The sequence below is a fragment of the Triturus cristatus genome, chromosome 1_2 (assembly GCF_964204655.1).
Source record: "Triturus cristatus chromosome 1_2, aTriCri1.1, whole genome shotgun sequence".
Lineage (NCBI taxonomy): Eukaryota > Metazoa > Chordata > Amphibia > Caudata > Salamandridae > Triturus > Triturus cristatus.
In genome coordinates, this window is record NC_140580.1 from 354,880,590 (window position 1) to 354,898,624 (window position 18,035).

The following is an 18,035-nucleotide window of genomic DNA, read 5'->3' on the forward strand; positions in this document are numbered from 1 at the left end:
ATCAGTGGTTGTCTTGCCCAAGCCTGGCAAGGACGGCAGGTATTGTGCCTCATACAGGCCCATTTCCCCGTTGAATATTGACCTTAAGATCTTCACTGGGATTTTGCCGAACAGATTGGGCCGGTTGATGCCTGGACTAATAAATCCAGAGCAAGCCGGATTTGTGGCAACGAGGCAGTGCAGCGACAACACTAGGAGGTTGTTACACCTCATAGACAAGGCACACGGTCCAGTAGTGGGGATAGTGGTGCTTTCTGTTGACGCCGAAAAGGCATTCGACTGGGTACATTGGCCCTTTCTAGAGACTACTATGGAGAGGTTTGGAATAGGTGACCGATTCCGCGGGTGGGTGCTTAGTGAGTATAGTCACCCCTCAGCCACTGTCCGGGTGAATGGTTACACGTCGAACCCTTCCCCATTGCCAGGGGCATGCAAGAGGGCTGCCTGCTCTCCCCACACCTGTTCCCCCTCTATATGGAGCCGCTGGCCCAGAGGATTAGGGAAAATCAGCGAATAACAGGGGTTCTTTTTGGGGGAGAGCGACACACCATCAGCCTGTACGCGGATGATCTCATCACCACGCTTGAATCTCCTGGATCATCTGTCCGGCTTCCTCGCCAAACTGGAGGAATTCTCCCAAGCCTCTGGATTCCGAGTCAATGTCGCTAAGTCGCAGGCCTTGAGCTTCTCCTTGCAGCCTCCAACTGTGGATACCCTTACCTGGCAGTGTCCCATTCAATGAGATCAAACAACCATTCCCTACTTGGGTATCACGCTAGCAGTCTCCACTGCGGAGACCGTCTCTTTAAACTATACGCGCTTGCTAACACAGATACGAAGCAACCTGCAACGCTGGCACCTATTTGGTCTCTCGTGGCTAGGTCGGGTAGCAGCCCTTAAAATGAATGCACTCCCCAAAATTCTCTACCTCTTTCAAACACTCTCTGTGGAGCCACCACGGGGGATAATGGGGCGTCTCCAGGCAGAGTTCTTCTCTTTTGTCTGGGCGGACAGGAAACCACGGATGAGCAGGGACATGAGTTTCAGATCTCCCGGGGAGGGTGGGTTGGGAATGCCCACCTGGACTATTACTATAAGGCATCTCAGATCCGTGTTTTGTTAGAATGGGCTCAGCCGGAGTCCGAAAAACATTTATGGAGATGGCACTGGCTGGGAGCCCCTGTGAAAGATCCCCTTTCTCTGTAAAGCCTCCCGACCGTCCGGCCTCTATGGCTCTCCGATAGGACGAGCTACACTTGGTGCCTGGGATACCACGGCTACGCGCAACTTCCTCACCACATATCCATCACCCCTTACTCCCATTACGGGCAATCCTGAATTTACTCCGGCCCTCGATCAGATTGCCTTTTCCTATTGGGAGAAGGAAGGCCGCAGATCCATAGGATTTTTTTTTTACTGAGAAGGGACCCATGTCATTTGACGATTTCAGGGCGGACTTCGATACGCCCGAATCGGAGCGCTATCGCTACCAACAAATTCAGCACTGGGTGATGCAGCCCAGGTGCGTCAAGGAGCTGATAGAAGGCTCACCCCCCACGAGCGATGGTTACTATCCAAAATGTTTCCCAAACCCCTCATCACAGAGCTCTACCACATCTTATGCCCCCCAGGACAAGAGATCAAATCTGTAGGGCAGAATAGGTGGGTAAAGGAGCTTGGGTGGACACTGATCCAGAAAGAGTGGAGCGACATTCACTATAGGGCCAGGCACTCAGCACGCAAAGTTTCTAGCATAGAATCTGCCACTAAGATAGCAACACATTGGTACCTTACCCCCATAGGCTGCACAAGCGGGACCCTGGTCGTTCTTCGAGCTGCTGGAGGGGGTGCGGAGCTGTCAGCACCTTGTTGCGTATACTGTGGGAATGCCCCATCCTCAAGCCCTACTGGACACAAGTCTTGGATGACATAGACTGCCATTTTGACACTACTATCCTGCGAATTCCAGAATACATTGTCCTGGGTGACTCTGACAGGCTTATTTTTCCCCTAAAATCACACAAAGGGAGACAGATGGGCATCGCTCTGTGGGGCGGATTTGCAGAATATACTCTCAGCGTGGGGTTCCGACAGGGCACCTACGATGCAGGGGTGGCTACACAGGCTTTGGTATGTGCTGGGCATGAAGCGCATCTCCTTCTCTCTCCATGGTGATGGGGCCTCATTCCCAGGTCTGTGGCTCTCTTTTGTTGGCCTTTTATGCTCTGAATTTCGTGAGCTAGCCTGCCCTAGGTATATGCGCCTCTTGTGTCTCTCTGCACTGTTGCAAGCCTCCACTCTCTCCCAACACGACTAGTCTGATGGCGGTCGGCCCCAGATATCTCCTTGGTGACATCGAGGGTGGGGGGCAAAGCCTGGGGGAAGGGGAGGAAGGGAGGGACCACGGGGGGCGGGCGGGCGGGTGATTGGGTAGTTTCTTCTTTGAATGTTTCGATTGCATCATGAGCGTGTCAATTACCTATGGCCCATGTTTGGGGCTTCATTGCCTGATGCATTGTCTCTTATCTTATTTGTCCTTTTAAACCTAACATTTCTATCACAGAACACCTTGTTTCTAGGTTTTTCTTTTTATGTGTTTTTAACCATGCTTGACAGCATGGGTACAAGTATTGTGCTTTTAAACAATTCTGTTCAGGATTACCATACCAAAAAGCATAGGCCAAGACAGTAGGCGCGACACATTGGCTTTGCCAATGCTTGTCTCAATTTGTCTACCTTGGGGTGTGTCATTTGCTGGGGAAATGAGTTGTGCATACTTAAAATCTAAAAGTAGTTTTGCACTTCTTTTCTGTTATTGTCTTTTTGCAATTAATCTGGGGATACGTTGTTTCGTTGACAATCATGGTGTATATAAAGCGAAATCTTCCTTTGCATTATATTTAGCAATGGTGGCATGCCAGTACTACGACATTGACACCAATTAAAAATCCTAATTTTGATCACTAGAACTACCCCAATTCACATGCAGTTGCTCACTGCAAGAGGAACTGGAATTCATTGTTTAGGTCAATGAATAGTTGTACCATTGACTTGAGCAGAATTCGTTTTTACTATTCAAATAGCTCACTCTAACTTGATTCTGCTAATGAGCAGCAAAATGCTGAGGAATCTCATGATTTACCTTGGCTAATCATGGTAAAAAATTATTTTCTGGCCTAGACCACATGAATTTGGGGTGGTTTCCAGCAACCATTACAAGACACTAACATAAAGTTAGTTTATAGCCTTCTGTTGGGAATTAATTGCTGAAATCAACTAAGATATTGCAAGTAACAGAAGTACAACAATAGTTTTGATTTCCAAATACGTTCATATGGCCTTGTCTTACCTCAATGTCCTTTATCGTTCAGGCACCCACTAGTCCCAGATTAAGACTGAGGGTTCTTCCTATGAGTGCTTGTACTAAGTTGAGGAATTCCTATTTACTGGGCTCCCAGAATAACTGTTTTTGCCAGTGTGGTGATGAAGCTATGGCATACCTAGGCACATTCTCTCCTATTCTGTCCCTGCTTCCAAGATTTTCAGAGTATTGTAATTTCTTAGACATCACAGGAAGAGGCAGTGTACTTTTTATCACTGTGATCCTCTCTGCTGTCATTATTGCTATTCTGTCAATAAAAGTGAAACTCTACCTAGCATAACTAATAGGGCATATAGCATGCTTGATCATGGAGTCCCTCCCAAAAAACACCGTTGTTTTAGTTACAATAATGCTTTGTTTTACCTGTAGGACTACAAGTTTTGAAAATATATTTTTTTTACGTAAATTATGGAAGCTACCTACTGGGTTGTATTTGATTAGTCTGTGATGTTTAAAACAATTATGTATCCATATGATCTATAAGTATTAGTGTACTTTAAGTACCAATATATTTATCTCGCTGAGTTTTAATGAATTTTATAAATCGAGGCAAGATATTGCAGATTGTTTCTTTGGGACCTGGCAGCTACTGTTAATAAATCTACAGTGACCATTTGTTTGTAGCTTAAATTGCCCTTGTAAAGAGTTACTGTAATTTTATCTGATTTATGTTAGAGGAAGATGTTGACATCTTTTATTTAACTTACCTGTTTTTTTAAATATGTACTTCTCTTTTATAAATGAGAATGTTGTTTAACCAACTGTAGATTTTTTTTCTCTAATTTCCCTGTTTAAATTCTTTGAGCACATATTTATTGTTTGTTTTAATTTTAGAAAACACACAGGTGAGAAGCCCTTTGAATGTTCCAAATGTGGTAAAAGTTACTTTAGGAAAGATAACCTCATGGAGCATGAAGCGAGGAACTGCGTGAACAAGTCAGAAAAGGTATATCTCCTGGCATGCCTTTACAATCAATTAAGAAGCAATCCAGATGATTTTGCTCTTAATGGAAAATGTCCATAGCATACCTGTGGATGGGATGACTCCTACAGCTAAATCAAAAAATGTATTTTTTGTTCCCACAATGTAAACTTGTATTGTCTCATTCCAACAGAAAGGCAGACTATAATGAGAAAAAGCAGTGGGACATCATTTTAATCCATTTATTGATCAAGGTTGTTGCTCACAAAGTTAAATTTGGGTAAACATTCACATCCCGTTGCATAGTAATTTTTATTATATGTGTCTAGAGAAAGGCCTATTTAGTCATCAAATTTAACACTGATGATACCACTTAATTACGGATCTTCATAAATAAAGCAGATTTAGTTTTAATATATTTTATTATTAATGTATTGTCTATACACTTTCAGGTTTCTTGGCACTGTGTTCTATTTATTTTTTATCTCTAGCGTGGTTGGAGAGTGCTCACTGGTGAGTTTTGTAAGCGCTTTTCTTGAATGATTTAAGGGTGAATTGAACAGTCATTGGTGGATGTTCCAAATCGTACAATTGTTTGGGTGGTTACTGGATCCAAGGTTCTATTGAGGCTGTACCAAGTAATATTTTTGAAAATGTAATGCGGTTCTGTTCCTGCCACAAGTCTGATGGTGAAGCATAGAATTTTGCATTTTTGTCACTGTGACATCCAGATCTAGATTTTAAGTTGGTTATGAATTATGCAGCTGCATTTGGACTTTTGTAGTCTGGTCAACTGATATTCCAGGAATCCAAAGTAAAGAGAATATGCATAATGCGACCTGCTGTTATTCAAGGTACCAAATACCACACCATGGATTCCTGTGAAGATAAGATTTCTCCAGAATTGTCTTAGTCGGAATGCTTGCCTCTACATTTCAATGACAGTGTAATGATTGTGTGTCTGTTCACTAGTGCAGGACACATTACCAGTGGGATCACTTGTATTTTACTTCATGATCGAAAGAGGTCATTTGGTTTTCATTTCATATTTGACTCGCCTGTGTTTGCGTTTTACCCCAAGGGGGAATTCAAATTGGTCTTTCGAATGGATAATCTAACCTTAAAGCACCCATGAATGTTTTTTAGGTCTCACCCGCCAGACTACGGAAGCTGTTTGGTTGCGAAATACCTTTTGTGGCATACAGCCCACCCATTGCTTACCAACAGTTGGCTTTATTGTCACCCTTATTTGCTTACTTTTTATCCAATAGCTTTCCCTTTCTTCTCTCATCCACCTTGTTTGCCCCTCCCTTGCAGCTTAGACTCTTTAGCATCCGTTTGCGTGACTAAAATGTATGCTTCCACTGCTCACTTTTAGGGAACTCCTCGGGGAACTTACTTTTTTTTGGTTTAGCACTCCATTAAAGTGCATGTGTTTTCCAGCTCTCTTCCTTGCATGCTTTCCCCCCTCTTTACTTCGTGTGCTCTGTTTTGCTTTCCATCGTGGGTTTCGCCTCATGCAAAAACAACCCCCCTAATTTGTTGTTTACTCCCGCTTGTGTTATTCCCCCTGCAAGCCTCTTTGCCCTCCATGTTACTCTCTCCATCATGTGCCTTCCCCTGCAAGCCCCATGGTTCTTGTTCTTCTCTCCCTCGTTTGCCTTTCCCTGCACCCCATGCACTGTTGCTCTCCCACTTGTGCTTTTCCAGCCCTGGAAAACACCCCTCCCTGCTTAGTGTGCTTGTCCCATGCAACCAACCCCTCAGCAGAACATTGGCAAAGCCAATAGGTCCTGAAAGGCAGGAACTATTTGCTTTGCCAGTGCTGTTGCTAATTCTGTTATAGTGCTGTGGGGGCCTCCATTTGGATGCAATAATTTCTAAATGCTGATGTTATAGAGGTGGTGACCACAAGGTATGATTCTTTTAATCATCTTGTCAAGCATGTATGGAGAAGATCTCAACAGACATTGGCGGACTGTTTGGGGGAACTGGTGTAGTGTCCGGACTGCAATCTACTGAAATGCAGAACATGTATGCTGTACATGCCCTGCCTGAAACTCCAGCTGACCAAAAGAAATACAGAAACTCAGCTTGGTTATGTGCCACTTAATGAACTATGCAAACCGTGGAGAAATTATACTGTTCAAGAAAAATACCATGCTTTAAGTGTACTTGCTATTTTTAAAGGCTCTCAAATTTAGATCTACAGACCAGGGCTCGAAAAATCATAAAATATTTACCCGACCTTCAGGTCTAGTAACTTGAATAATCTACCCGACATAACTGTAATGTCCTTGACCAGTGAACTGGTCTCCAATTGTGTGATCCTAAACAAATATTTTGTCATCTAGGCAGGAGCAGGAATATTTCCCAGTTCACGTTTAAAAACTAACTTTTCATAAATATATTCCTATAGCATGATGTAGTGGTGCACTGTCACTTACAGACAGCACATTTTCCATTGAAATGAGCACAGAACATTCTCACTAACATGTAGTTTTACTGTTCAAACTATATAACACATAAACAATGTTTAGAAATTGGGTTTCAGCTAAAATATTTAAAATTCTCTCATCACCAAGTAAAGTGTTCTGATTTTATTTTAATCCAATAAAATTCTTTTTTTTCCACCACAGAAGTATGTGTCTTCATAACTAGTGAAATATAATTGAAATGTTTGAACAGTTCATTTATTACCTATTTCAGAGTTGTTAGAACATAGCCTGAAATCTTACATCCGTTCATTTCACATACTTTGCACAACCCTATTGTCACACAGTTCACTTTAGAAAATCCTCTAACTTCAGTCACAGAAAGGAAAGTAAATGTAGTAAGACAAACTGACTTTTGACTTCTATCTCTGAAAGCTGAGCAAATGTGACAAGATAGTAAGATCTAAAGGCATATATTTTGCTCATTCACTTTGTGAGCAAGCAGAACACCTGTTGTCCGCTCCAGGAACAGATGAGTAGGCCCTAAAAATACCTTGTCCTGATAAATTCTGGCTCGCCATGGCGAGTGGATTTTTCGAGCCTAAAGTTTTTGTGTTTCAGTAAAGATCAAAATTTCTTCTGGATGCCAAGTCATCCTTGCAGATTTTAGCTTCATAAATAATGGCTGCTCATTCAGCTTTCATGTTGAGCAAGGTTGAAAAATACCTATTGTGGGTTTACCAAGTACATAAAGTGGACTTGAAATCTGTCCGTTGCTTACCCTTGGTTGGCTTTGTTGTCACTTTCAGTTTCTTGCTTCATTTTTTGATGGTTTCCCTTGTCCATCTTGCGTTTGTCCCTCCTCTGGAGCATAGCTGTTTTACCATCCTCTTATTGGGATGGCTTGTACCCTTCCACTGATCAGTTTTAGGAAACTACTTTATTATTTTTGGTTAGGCTCTCCACCAGAGTGCTTGTGTTTCCCAGCTCCCTCCCTCTTGTATGTTTCTCCCTACTTGCCACACACTCTGTTTGCTCTCTCCCCCCTTTAGCAGCTAGTTGTGTCTCCCGTGGTGTTCTTCCCTCATCCCCCTTGCACTTGTGTTGTTGTGTTTCTCCCTGCTCTTCTTCCACCTCACCCTCCTCCTGTTCCCCACTCGTGTTGCTGTCTCCTTCGCTTCTCACCCCACCATCCGTGTTAATTCATTTTTTTATTTATAGAGTTTTATATAGCACGAACATCTTCTCAGTCATTACACAGGTCCAACAGGTGTTCTGTTTTTTGTCTTTCTGGACTGCGATTACGATTTGCTGAGAAGCCGCAGTTACGTATAGGAGTTTTCGTTTGCAATTTTTTGAGCCGACAGTACTCCTCGGGCGTTAAATTCCAGAGGAAAGCTTTGCCTAGTTCCGACAATGTCACTGATGGATTACCTGGTTGGTGTTTGACTGAAAAGTGAATGATTAGCAGTTGGGCGAATGCAGCTTTACTTATTAAAGGACAGCAAGCGTGGTACACTTCACATTCCAGTTTCAGAAATGAAATGGTTCTCTAGCTCCTATACAGGGAGAAATGTCAGATCAGCAGTGTTTTATTTCAAAACGGTTTGTCTCATTCTGCACTTGTGGAAAGAAACAAGGTAACGGTTTCAGAATGAAAGACTCAACTGAACATAGTAAAACGTCTGGTTGTGTGTTTTACCCCTTGAAACAGTCTAAGGCAGCAGTTCCAGGGACCCCTTGGGCGTCTGCTTAGGAAATTAAATAATATCAACAGATTTATAAAGTGTATATAAAGAAGCAACATTTTAAAATGGTCTGTAAGTCTTTATTTTTGGCTACAAAATAAGTTGGTATCCTCAGATTGATTCATGGGAGGAGTGCATCAAACAGAATATAGTATGGACAATGAGTGGTCTCAATTGAATTTAGACAAGCGCCAACCTTCCCATTAAAATTTAAACTGATTTTTATTTTACATTTGATTGTGAATTAAATAAAATATTTAATTGTTTGTGTATTTGTTGGATTAATGCTTGTTTCCATATTCTTATGTATTGCCTTGCAGTTCAAATGATCAAAACGGTTTGGGCTTGGGCTGGGGTCCCCAGAATCCAATAATGTCTCCTGATTCAAAAAATGATTCATTGGGAGTCCCTGGTTTGAGTAATGATTAAATGGGGGTCCATGGAAATCAAAAGATTAAGAACATCTGGTCTAATGCATTTGGGAGCATTTTATATTCACAGTAGATTCATTACAAAGCTGCCTTTTGATTCAATCTGATTTAAACAATGTCTTTTTGTATTTAATTTCTGAGAGGACGATAACAGAGAAAAATGGATTAGGAGTATTGAGTATCCTGAAGCAGAATGAAATTAAGTTTGTGTTGCCCTCGAGAGAAATTTATAATGTCTGGTTGCTTCTAGTGCTTTGTGGCTTCTTGGTGCTAGATTATAGCTTCGGAACTCGGACAGCCATAAGTTCCTTCTCAACTTCTATCCACATGGGTATGTCATAGACTATGGGATCACTCGGGTAGGCCTTTCCTGGAATGTCAGAGTGAAGTTCCCAGGTTTCTGGTCCTGAAACTGGAAAGGGGAATTGGCAGTGGATACCCCAACCCTAGAGCTCAATGAGTTTCTTGGTCTCACTAGTGTAGCAACCTTGGTTTCCATAAATGAAATCTTGATGCACCTACCAGAAGTCTCTGTCCTATCTTTACACCCAGGTTACAGACAGTGTTTGTGTACTCCAGGAGTTCAGTCCTGTGACCAGTCTTGGGCCAGTCTGCCCTATTTCTATTTCCTTTTAGACTGCTCCAGTCATGGTCTTTGTCACCAGCGTGAGCAGGGATGCAGGAGAGAGCGGAGGGTCCATTGTTAGTCTTCTACAGGTTTGAACGGTGACAGTAGTCAGTTTCTTCCAAAGAAAGGTGTGCATGCTGAGGCACTGAGTAGTGAACCCTGCTTTGGATCTCACTCTGTCACAGAGAAAAAAACACAATTAAACACACTTAGACACACACACTTTAACTTGTGGTGAACCTGAGGCAGTGGCGCACGTTGACCAACATTGGCTCTCTGGGGGAGTGGTGGATCTTTCAGGTATGGTGGGGTCATGTGTAATTAAGGTCAGTAACTGTTACAGCTTGAGATTTTTCTGACATGTTGCTCCATAGATAAGGGTGAGGTTTGAAACATTCACCAGACTTGTATTAATCAGACTTCTGTGCACATTTGGGTCCCATCCATGTACTTTCTGTTGCTTTCCGAAAGCTTCTTATCTCGTTGTTCTTTATACTTGTAGCACTATGGATCATTCAAGCCCTTCCATCTGTCGATGTCCTTCTCCTGTGTTCTCCGTTCTCGTCCCTGTCCTCCATGCTTCTGCTGTCCACTGCTTTCCCATGCCCACCCCCATCACTCCCAATTCCCTTGTACATGGACTTTTCTGTCCTTCATTATATCCGTGCAGTTTTCCCTCTCTTATGGACGGAGTTTAAAGTCTGTTGAGTGATCATATTAGGTGCGTGTAAAAATTATGAATTAATTCTACCACACTGCTGAATAAGTGCTGACTGGGGTTGTTCTTGAGTAGTAGCAGTGGGGGCGTGTCTTTTTGCAAGTGTAAATACATACCCTGGGGTCACTTTTCTAAAATGTTTCCACTGTTTTTTTCAGGCTTTTACTTGCACTATCTGCCATGACACATTTAAGAAGCGATCAGAATTGCAGATTCATGTGGTATCACACACAGGAGAGATGCCTTATAAAGTGAGTAAGCAAATTTGACAACTATTGGAAGGCATGAAGGGAGTTTGAAGGATGGAAAAATGAGAAGACGTATTTACATTTCCGTTTTCATCCAGATTTTTTAAAATTAATATCCTTAAAACTGAGACGGCGGATAAAATGAAACACTGTGTGGTATTTAAAGAAGTCCTTGTAGGAGTATATTGCTATTTACCTCCTTCAGTACAGTACTAGATGAATCCGAGATCTTTGTTGGTGTCCACTTTTCCTGTTCTCTGACTGGTTCCGTTCTGGAGGGATTTTAGCTGCTGTTACTCTATCCTAAGCATCAATCTATAGTATATCAATGAGAAAAGGTCAAATAAATAAAAATAAAAGCTCTTGATAATGTCAATCACTTGAAAACCACTTTTTCAGCAGAGGAAACATCTTCAAACAAAATGTGCATAAGCTCAATAAGTTTTATGCTTTGATGATGTTGAACTTTCATGTAGTGTGGCAAGATAGTAGCTGGAAAGACCATCGGGAATCTTTTTCTCAGCACAGCTAGTTTTTTAAAAGCCTTTGTTTAGTGCTACCTCCCATGAGGTGAATCAAGCCCCGACATTCCCTGTAACACGAAGTAACTGCAGAGGATCAGTCTTTGTACATATTTTCTGGGTGGTTGCTGGCTACTAATTATTCCATTCTAGTTCTTTGGTATGTACATTGTTTCTGGTTATATGATTTTACAATGCATTCCGTTGTAACGCATGCCTTTACCACGCATGCGTTACAACGCGAATGCCATCACCACGCATATCCTGTACCACAAATTCCTTTTACACGCATACTTTTACAACGATTTTCGTTGTTAAACTATGCATGTAAATGGCATTTTCATGTTAAAGGATTTTCACCCTAAAAATGTACCTCTTAAATTTACCCCTCCGTGTAACCACCCCCCTCATTCCTCCTTACCTTTCCTCTCCTTGATCTTCCGTGGTGACATTGTATGTCGTGAAGCGGAAGTGGTTTTCTGTTTCCTCGTTCGACGCCGATTTCCTCCACGTCTTTTTCTTTATACTTCGGAAACGGGCGTTGGGGGGGAAACACCCCCAACACCCCCCTTTTTTTTATTTTTTACGTTAGCACACATGCATTCACTACGAGTAAAGGTATGCGTGGTAAAGGCTTTTCGTTGTAACCACGCATGCGTTGTAATGCATGCGTAGTACTGGTAATGCGTGGAAACGGCCGCGTTGTAGTGGCCGTTTCCCATTGTTTCTCACACATATATCGTGAAATTCTGGCGTAGGTCCCCACTTGAGAACCAATATTGTTTATCCCTGGTGGAGGTTCTTTAGCTGAGTGGGGTTGAGGATCACAGTAGCATTGCACATGTGAAGATTCCTAGACTAAAGCACGTTCACACTTCTATTGAACTTTGACTTTCACAGGACTTTTTAATTCAGCCCCTTACAGGTGTGGGGTCTCTACTTCTAAAACGACTGGAGTTCCACATGAACATTTTGTGACCTATACGTCAAAGGCAGGTTGTGTGCAAGCAAACATGACAATGTCGGGGTTACAAATTAACAATTTCAAAAACAATGATTCTTTTGGGGATTCATATTGACTTTAAACAAGATTCCAGGGAATGACAGAGAGGCTCATAGTAATTATGATACTACTTGTACGATGGCATCTTGAGTTAACTTCATTATTTGTGCAGCTAATTGTGAGCTAGTTTTCATTATTTTAAGGCAATCCTACAAGAGCATACATTTAGGTAGTTGGTTTGTAATTGCAGGTTGCAATCAGACAAGAAGGTTCATATCTGAATTGCTGCAATCTGTAAGCCATCAAAACCTTAGGCGCACTACTCTTACTTCTCCCATCTATAGCATTTCATTGCAGGGAGTTGGGATACGGCAAAATTGGGTCCTGGGTGTGGTGCCCTGTTTAAAGTTAATTGTGCCCTCTTTAAAGTTAATTGTTCCCTCTCCTTCTGGAACTTTTTCAACCCATTTGATCTCTTTCATGACCTCTAGAATCTGTGGTCTCTGGGTATTCTAGTAGTCATGCGCAAGAACGGATGTTGTTGACCTAGGTAGAATGCTCATCGCAGTAGGATGGTGTACGTTAATAGAGTTTACAGGTGCAGCCTTTAGCATCTCCTAACTGGAATGGTCTCTCATTTCAGTGTTCCAACTGTTCTCAGCAGTTCATGAAGAAGAAGGACCACCAGAGCCACATGATAAAGATGCATGGCGCTCCTAAGCCACATGCGGTAAGAATCTGAGCGATTGTGCTTATTTTTCCTAGAGAAGGACTGTGCAGAGTAAAGTTTTTCACTTTACAATGCAAGCTTTTGATAGAAGAGGATCTGCATATTTCCACTTGCCTATTTTTTTCTTATGTAAATCCAGTGTTTGTTGCATTATACCACCTGTTTTCCTAAAGCTTCCACTAACTTTGAACTGATTTACTTGATGTAACTTTTTACCACCATCACAATGAGGTAGCTTTCATTGCACATACCATATATAGTTGTCCTCAACTCTGAAATACACAAATATGCAATATTCTGACATTTTCTTGTGAATCTACATATATGGATTACAGTTTTGCACCCCAAAAAATGTGCTAGATTTCATTGCACTTTTCCTAACAGCAGTGTACCCCGTTATTAACTTACACAAGCAGGTATCGGGTCGGCGGGTTCTCTTTGATCAAGAAAAGAGATTAATCATATTTGAAGTGCAGAATTGAGATACATCATAGTTGAGGGGCAGATAGATGGCAACTTGGTGCATATAATCCGAGTCATCACTCTTTATGTGCACAACTCGCAAAATGATCGTTCTAGAACAGCTTGCAGTACACATACTGCACCTGACACATAAACTAGAGGGAGGAGATTTGAATTGCAGGCAGACACCTATATAGATTGACTTCACCCACCATTACTGAATACGTCATGTTTCAATATTGCATATGGTTTTAAAAGTTCAATGGATACATAGGTTCTAGCAGATTCTTGCTGGTAGACTTGTGACTTGTGCAGTAGATGGAGTACACTTACTATGCACCGATATACAATCTACACACCAGACTAGATTAATTTATGTGCATCTCATGCCTAAGTGGGAACATGCCAAAACTGAATATTCAAGCACAACATTTTGTGATAATAATCCTCTGATTTGACTTTAAAATGGGGGCCATTGCTCATAAGGCCTCAGCATGGTTAGAGGCAGCTTTCAGAGGGTCCATAGTAGAAGTGCCACTGTACTACTTCAAAGACAACACTGGGTTGTTGGGGAATGTAATTAAAGAATGGGAAACCTTTAAAGTCGTCAATTGTAGCCCTAATTGTCAATTATAGCCTTCTGCCTAAAAAAGATCATATGTTGTAAAAAATGTACTCCACAGAAATGGCACTTCCCTCAAGACTATTGACTGGATCTGAAAAAGTTTCTCTGAGCCAACCTAAAGTCACAGTTAGATGTGACACAATACAACGAAAAATGTATTAGTTTCTTAGTAGGATTATGGTTACTAGACAACTGAAGATATATAGAAAATCAGCATAGGGAGGGTGATAAGCCTGGTAGGCTTCTAGCATTGTTAGCGAACATTGAGTCTCTGAGTTCGAAGATCACAGTGGTGGTTGGTATCATATCAGGGTGGTGCATTCACAAGCGGAGTTCACTTCCATTTTTGCTGAATATTACTCTCAGGTATATGCTAACCCCACTGATATACCTCAAGTCATGTCCTGGACGTGTACTGCATTCTTCATACTACCTAAGTTACTCCTTTCCAAAGAACCATTCTCATACCTCTGAGAGTAGACAAGCAATACTTGATCAGGTAAAGGGCAACACACAAGGTTTGGATGGGCTTCCAGCAGAATTTAATGCCACATTTGTGCTTATTCCAGCCCCATGATATGTGGAAATTTATGATGAGATGAAAATGTAGGCATAACACCCACACTGAGAGGTGGCCTTATCTGTGGCGCTCCTGAAACCACAACATGACCCACAAGACTATGTAGAAGATCAACCTGTCAGTGTTGGATACAGTTTATAAAATTTTGGGTAAAGTGCTTTTTAAAACAATTACTACACCATCTCTGACTACTGATCTACCCAGATCAAAGTGGATTTCTTCTAGACAGTAACACTCTCTCCCAATATTATGCACATTGTTTTAGATATTTGGTGCAGCCCCAGAAACTGAGATTCCATCATGGCCTTTGCAGGTGGCATGGCTTGGCAGGCTAACACAGCAGATGGGTTTTAATGCAGCTCCTGACCCATGGCCACCTGTAATTAAGAGGGAGATGACTCTCAAATTGAGACTCCATCTGGTGGACATGGTGCTGCTGCATTGACTAGGGGTCTCCTTCACAACCTAAACCTGTGTGAAACTGGCACAGGTCGATGACATGGATGGACCACACCTAACCCCAGTAGGGAAAGATATAATTGGAAAAGGGAGATTCTCCACATAACAATATCTCTGCCATGAAAATCTGCTCTCACTAGTCTGAGTGAAGTCCCCAAGCACCAATGGAAGTTAAGACAGTCTTGGGATGCTGGTGAAGCTCTTCTCCCAGTAGCCTGCACCAGAGGATTCCATGCCCTTGGTGCTTGGACAATACCTCCGCAACCATAGCGCCCGATGGATTGTGCTATGGACATGGAGGGCACATCCATAGCACCAGAACAGTTAAGAGGAGGATCATGAAAACCATGCATGAGAGCTTGTCCCCTGTTCTGAGAAAGCATAGAATGAATATGTAGTGGATAAAGATGCACTAATTCAACTGGCTTTAACACATGGAGGGCAAGATGGTGCCCACACAAGTGGACGTGTGAGCTGACCGCTCCTGCCGGGGGTGAGTGCTTGCAATGTTCAACACTCCGTCCATCATTTCCTTTGGTTTCTGCTTTGTTCGCCATAAGTTGGCAGGGTATGCTCAGACGTGAGTCCCTTGCTCACTTTGCCACTGGATTCAAGCAAGCCTGGCTGAAGACGGCTGAAATGCCAGAAACCGGTCCTAGGAAGCTGGTTTCCGGTCCAGGGAAGACATGGCTTGGCAGTTCGGGCTGGACTGTTCCCATGAGGCACAGCGTCAGACTGATTTGCATATGGCCATGTCTGAACTGGGGTGGCAGAGTGGGCTAAAGAACGGTGATGGATTAAACCCAGATCAGTTGACTGGGGGTGAGTGCTTGCAATGTTCAACACTCCGTCCATCATTTCCTTTGGTTTCTGCTTTGTTCGCCATAAGTTGGCAGGGTATGCTCAGACGTGAGTCCCTTGCTCACTTTGCCACTGGATTCAAGCAAGCCTGGCTGAAGACGGCTGAAATGCCAGAAACCGGTCCTAGGAAGCTGGTTTCCGGTCCAGGGAAGACATGGCTTGGCAGTTCGGGCTGGACTGTTCCCATGAGGCACAGGGTCAGACTGATTTGCATATGGCCATGTCTGAACTGGGGTGGCAGAGTGGGCTAAAGAACGGTGATGGATTAAACCCAGATCAGTTGACTGGGGGTGAGTGCTTGCAATGTTCAACACTCCGTCCATCATTTCCTTTGGTTTCTGCTTTGTTCGCCATAAGTTGGCAGGGTATGCTCAGACGTGAGTCCCTTGCTCACTTTGCCACTGGATTCAAGCAAGCCTGGCTGAAGACGGCTGAAATGCCAGAAACCGGTCCTAGGAAGCTGGTTTCCGGTCCAGGGAAGACATGGCTTGGCAGTTCGGGCTGGACTGATCCCATGAGGCACAGGGTCAGACTGATTTGCATATGGCCATGTCTGAACTGGGGTGGCAGAGTGGGCTAAAGAACGGTGATGGATTAAACCCAGATCAGTTGACTGGGGGTGAGTGCTTGCTATGTTCAACACTCCGTCCATCATTTCCTTTGGTTTCTGCTTTGTTCGCCATAAGTTGGCAGGGTATGCTCAGACGTGAGTCCCTTGCTCACTTTGCCACTGGATTCAAGCAAGCCTGGCTGAAGACGGCTGAAATGCCAGAAACCGGTCCTAGGAAGCTGGTTTCCGGTCCAGGGAAGACATGGCTTGGCAGTTCGGGCTGGACTGTTCCCATGAGGCACAGGGTCAGACTGATTTGCATATGGCCATGTCTGAACTGGGGTGGCAGAGTGGGCTAAAGAACGGTGATGGATTAAACCCAGATCAGTTGACTGGGGGTGAGTGCTTGCAATGTTCAACACTCCGTCCATCATTTCCTTTGGTTTCTGCTTTGTTCGCCATAAGTTGGCAGGGTATGCTCAGACGTGAGTCCCTTGCTCACTTTGCCACTGGATTCAAGCAAGCCTGGCTGAAGACGGCTGAAATGCCAGAAACCGGTCCTAGGAAGCTGGTTTCCGGTCCAGGGAAGACATGGCTTGGCAGTTCGGGCTGGACTGTTCCCATGAGGCACATGGTCAGACTGATTTGCATATGGCCATGTCTGAACTGGGGTGGCAGAGTGGGCTAAAGAACGGTGATGGATTAAACCCAGATCAGTTGACTGGGGGTGAGTGCTTGCAATGTTCAACACTCCGTCCATCATTTCCTTTGGTTTCTGCTTTGTTCGCCATAAGTTGGCAGGGTATGCTCAGACGTGAGTCCCTTGCTCACTTTGCCACTGGATTCAAGCAAGCCTGGCTGAAGACGGCTGAAATGCCAGAAACCGGTCCTAGGAAGCTGGTTTCCGGTCCAGGGAAGACATGGCTTGGCAGTTCGGGCTGGACTGTTCCCATGAGGCACAGGGTCAGACTGATTTGCATATGGCCATGTCTGAACTGGGGTGGCAGAGTGGGCTAAAGAACGGTGATGGATTAAACCCAGATCAGTTGACTGGGGGTGAGTGCTTGCAATGTTCAACACTCCGTCCATCATTTCCTTTGGTTTCTGCTTTGTTCGCCATAAGTTGGCAGGGTATGCTCAGACGTGAGTCCCTTGCTCACTTTGCCACTGGATTCAAGCAAGCCTGGCTGAAGACGGCTGAAATGCCAGAAACCGGTCCTAGGAAGCTGGTTTCCGGTCCAGGGAAGACATGGCTTGGCAGTTCGGGCTGGACTGATCCCATGAGGCACAGGGTCAGACTGATTTGCATATGGCCATGTCTGAACTGGGGTGGCAGAGTGGGCTAAAGAACGGTGATGGATTAAACCCAGATCAGTTGACTGGGGGTGAGTGCTTGCTATGTTCAACACTCCGTCCATCATTTCCTTTGGTTTCTGCTTTGTTCGCCATAAGTTGGCAGGGTATGCTCCGACGTGAGTCCCTTGCTCACTTTGCCACTGGATTCAAGCAAGCCTGGCTGAAGACGGCTGAAATGCCAGAAACCGGTCAAAGGAAGCTGGTTTCCGGTCCAGGGAAGACATGGCTTGGCAGTTCGGGCTGGACTGTTCCCATGAGGCACAGGGTCAGACTGATTTGCATATGGCCATGTCTGAACTGGGGTGGCAGAGTGGGCTAAAGAACGGTGATGGATTAAACCCAGATCAGTTGACTGGGGGTGAGTGCTTGCAATGTT

At 43.7% G+C, this 18,035-nt stretch overlaps 1 protein-coding gene across 4 annotated transcripts in view; it reads left to right on the top strand.

The window, feature by feature from the left end:
* The window catches only part of ZBTB48 (zinc finger and BTB domain containing 48), a 202,188-nt gene that overhangs the window by 55,045 nt on the left and 129,108 nt on the right, over positions 1-18,035 (top strand). For all 4 annotated transcript variants that reach the window (XM_085604393.1, XM_085604386.1, XM_085604366.1 and 1 more), the window contains 3 exons: positions 4,217-4,328; positions 10,423-10,515; positions 12,680-12,766. In XM_085604393.1, the coding sequence (XP_085460519.1) occupies positions 4,217-4,328; positions 10,423-10,515; positions 12,680-12,766 (292 nt within the window). The remainder of the gene's footprint in view (positions 1-4,216; positions 4,329-10,422; positions 10,516-12,679; positions 12,767-18,035) is intronic.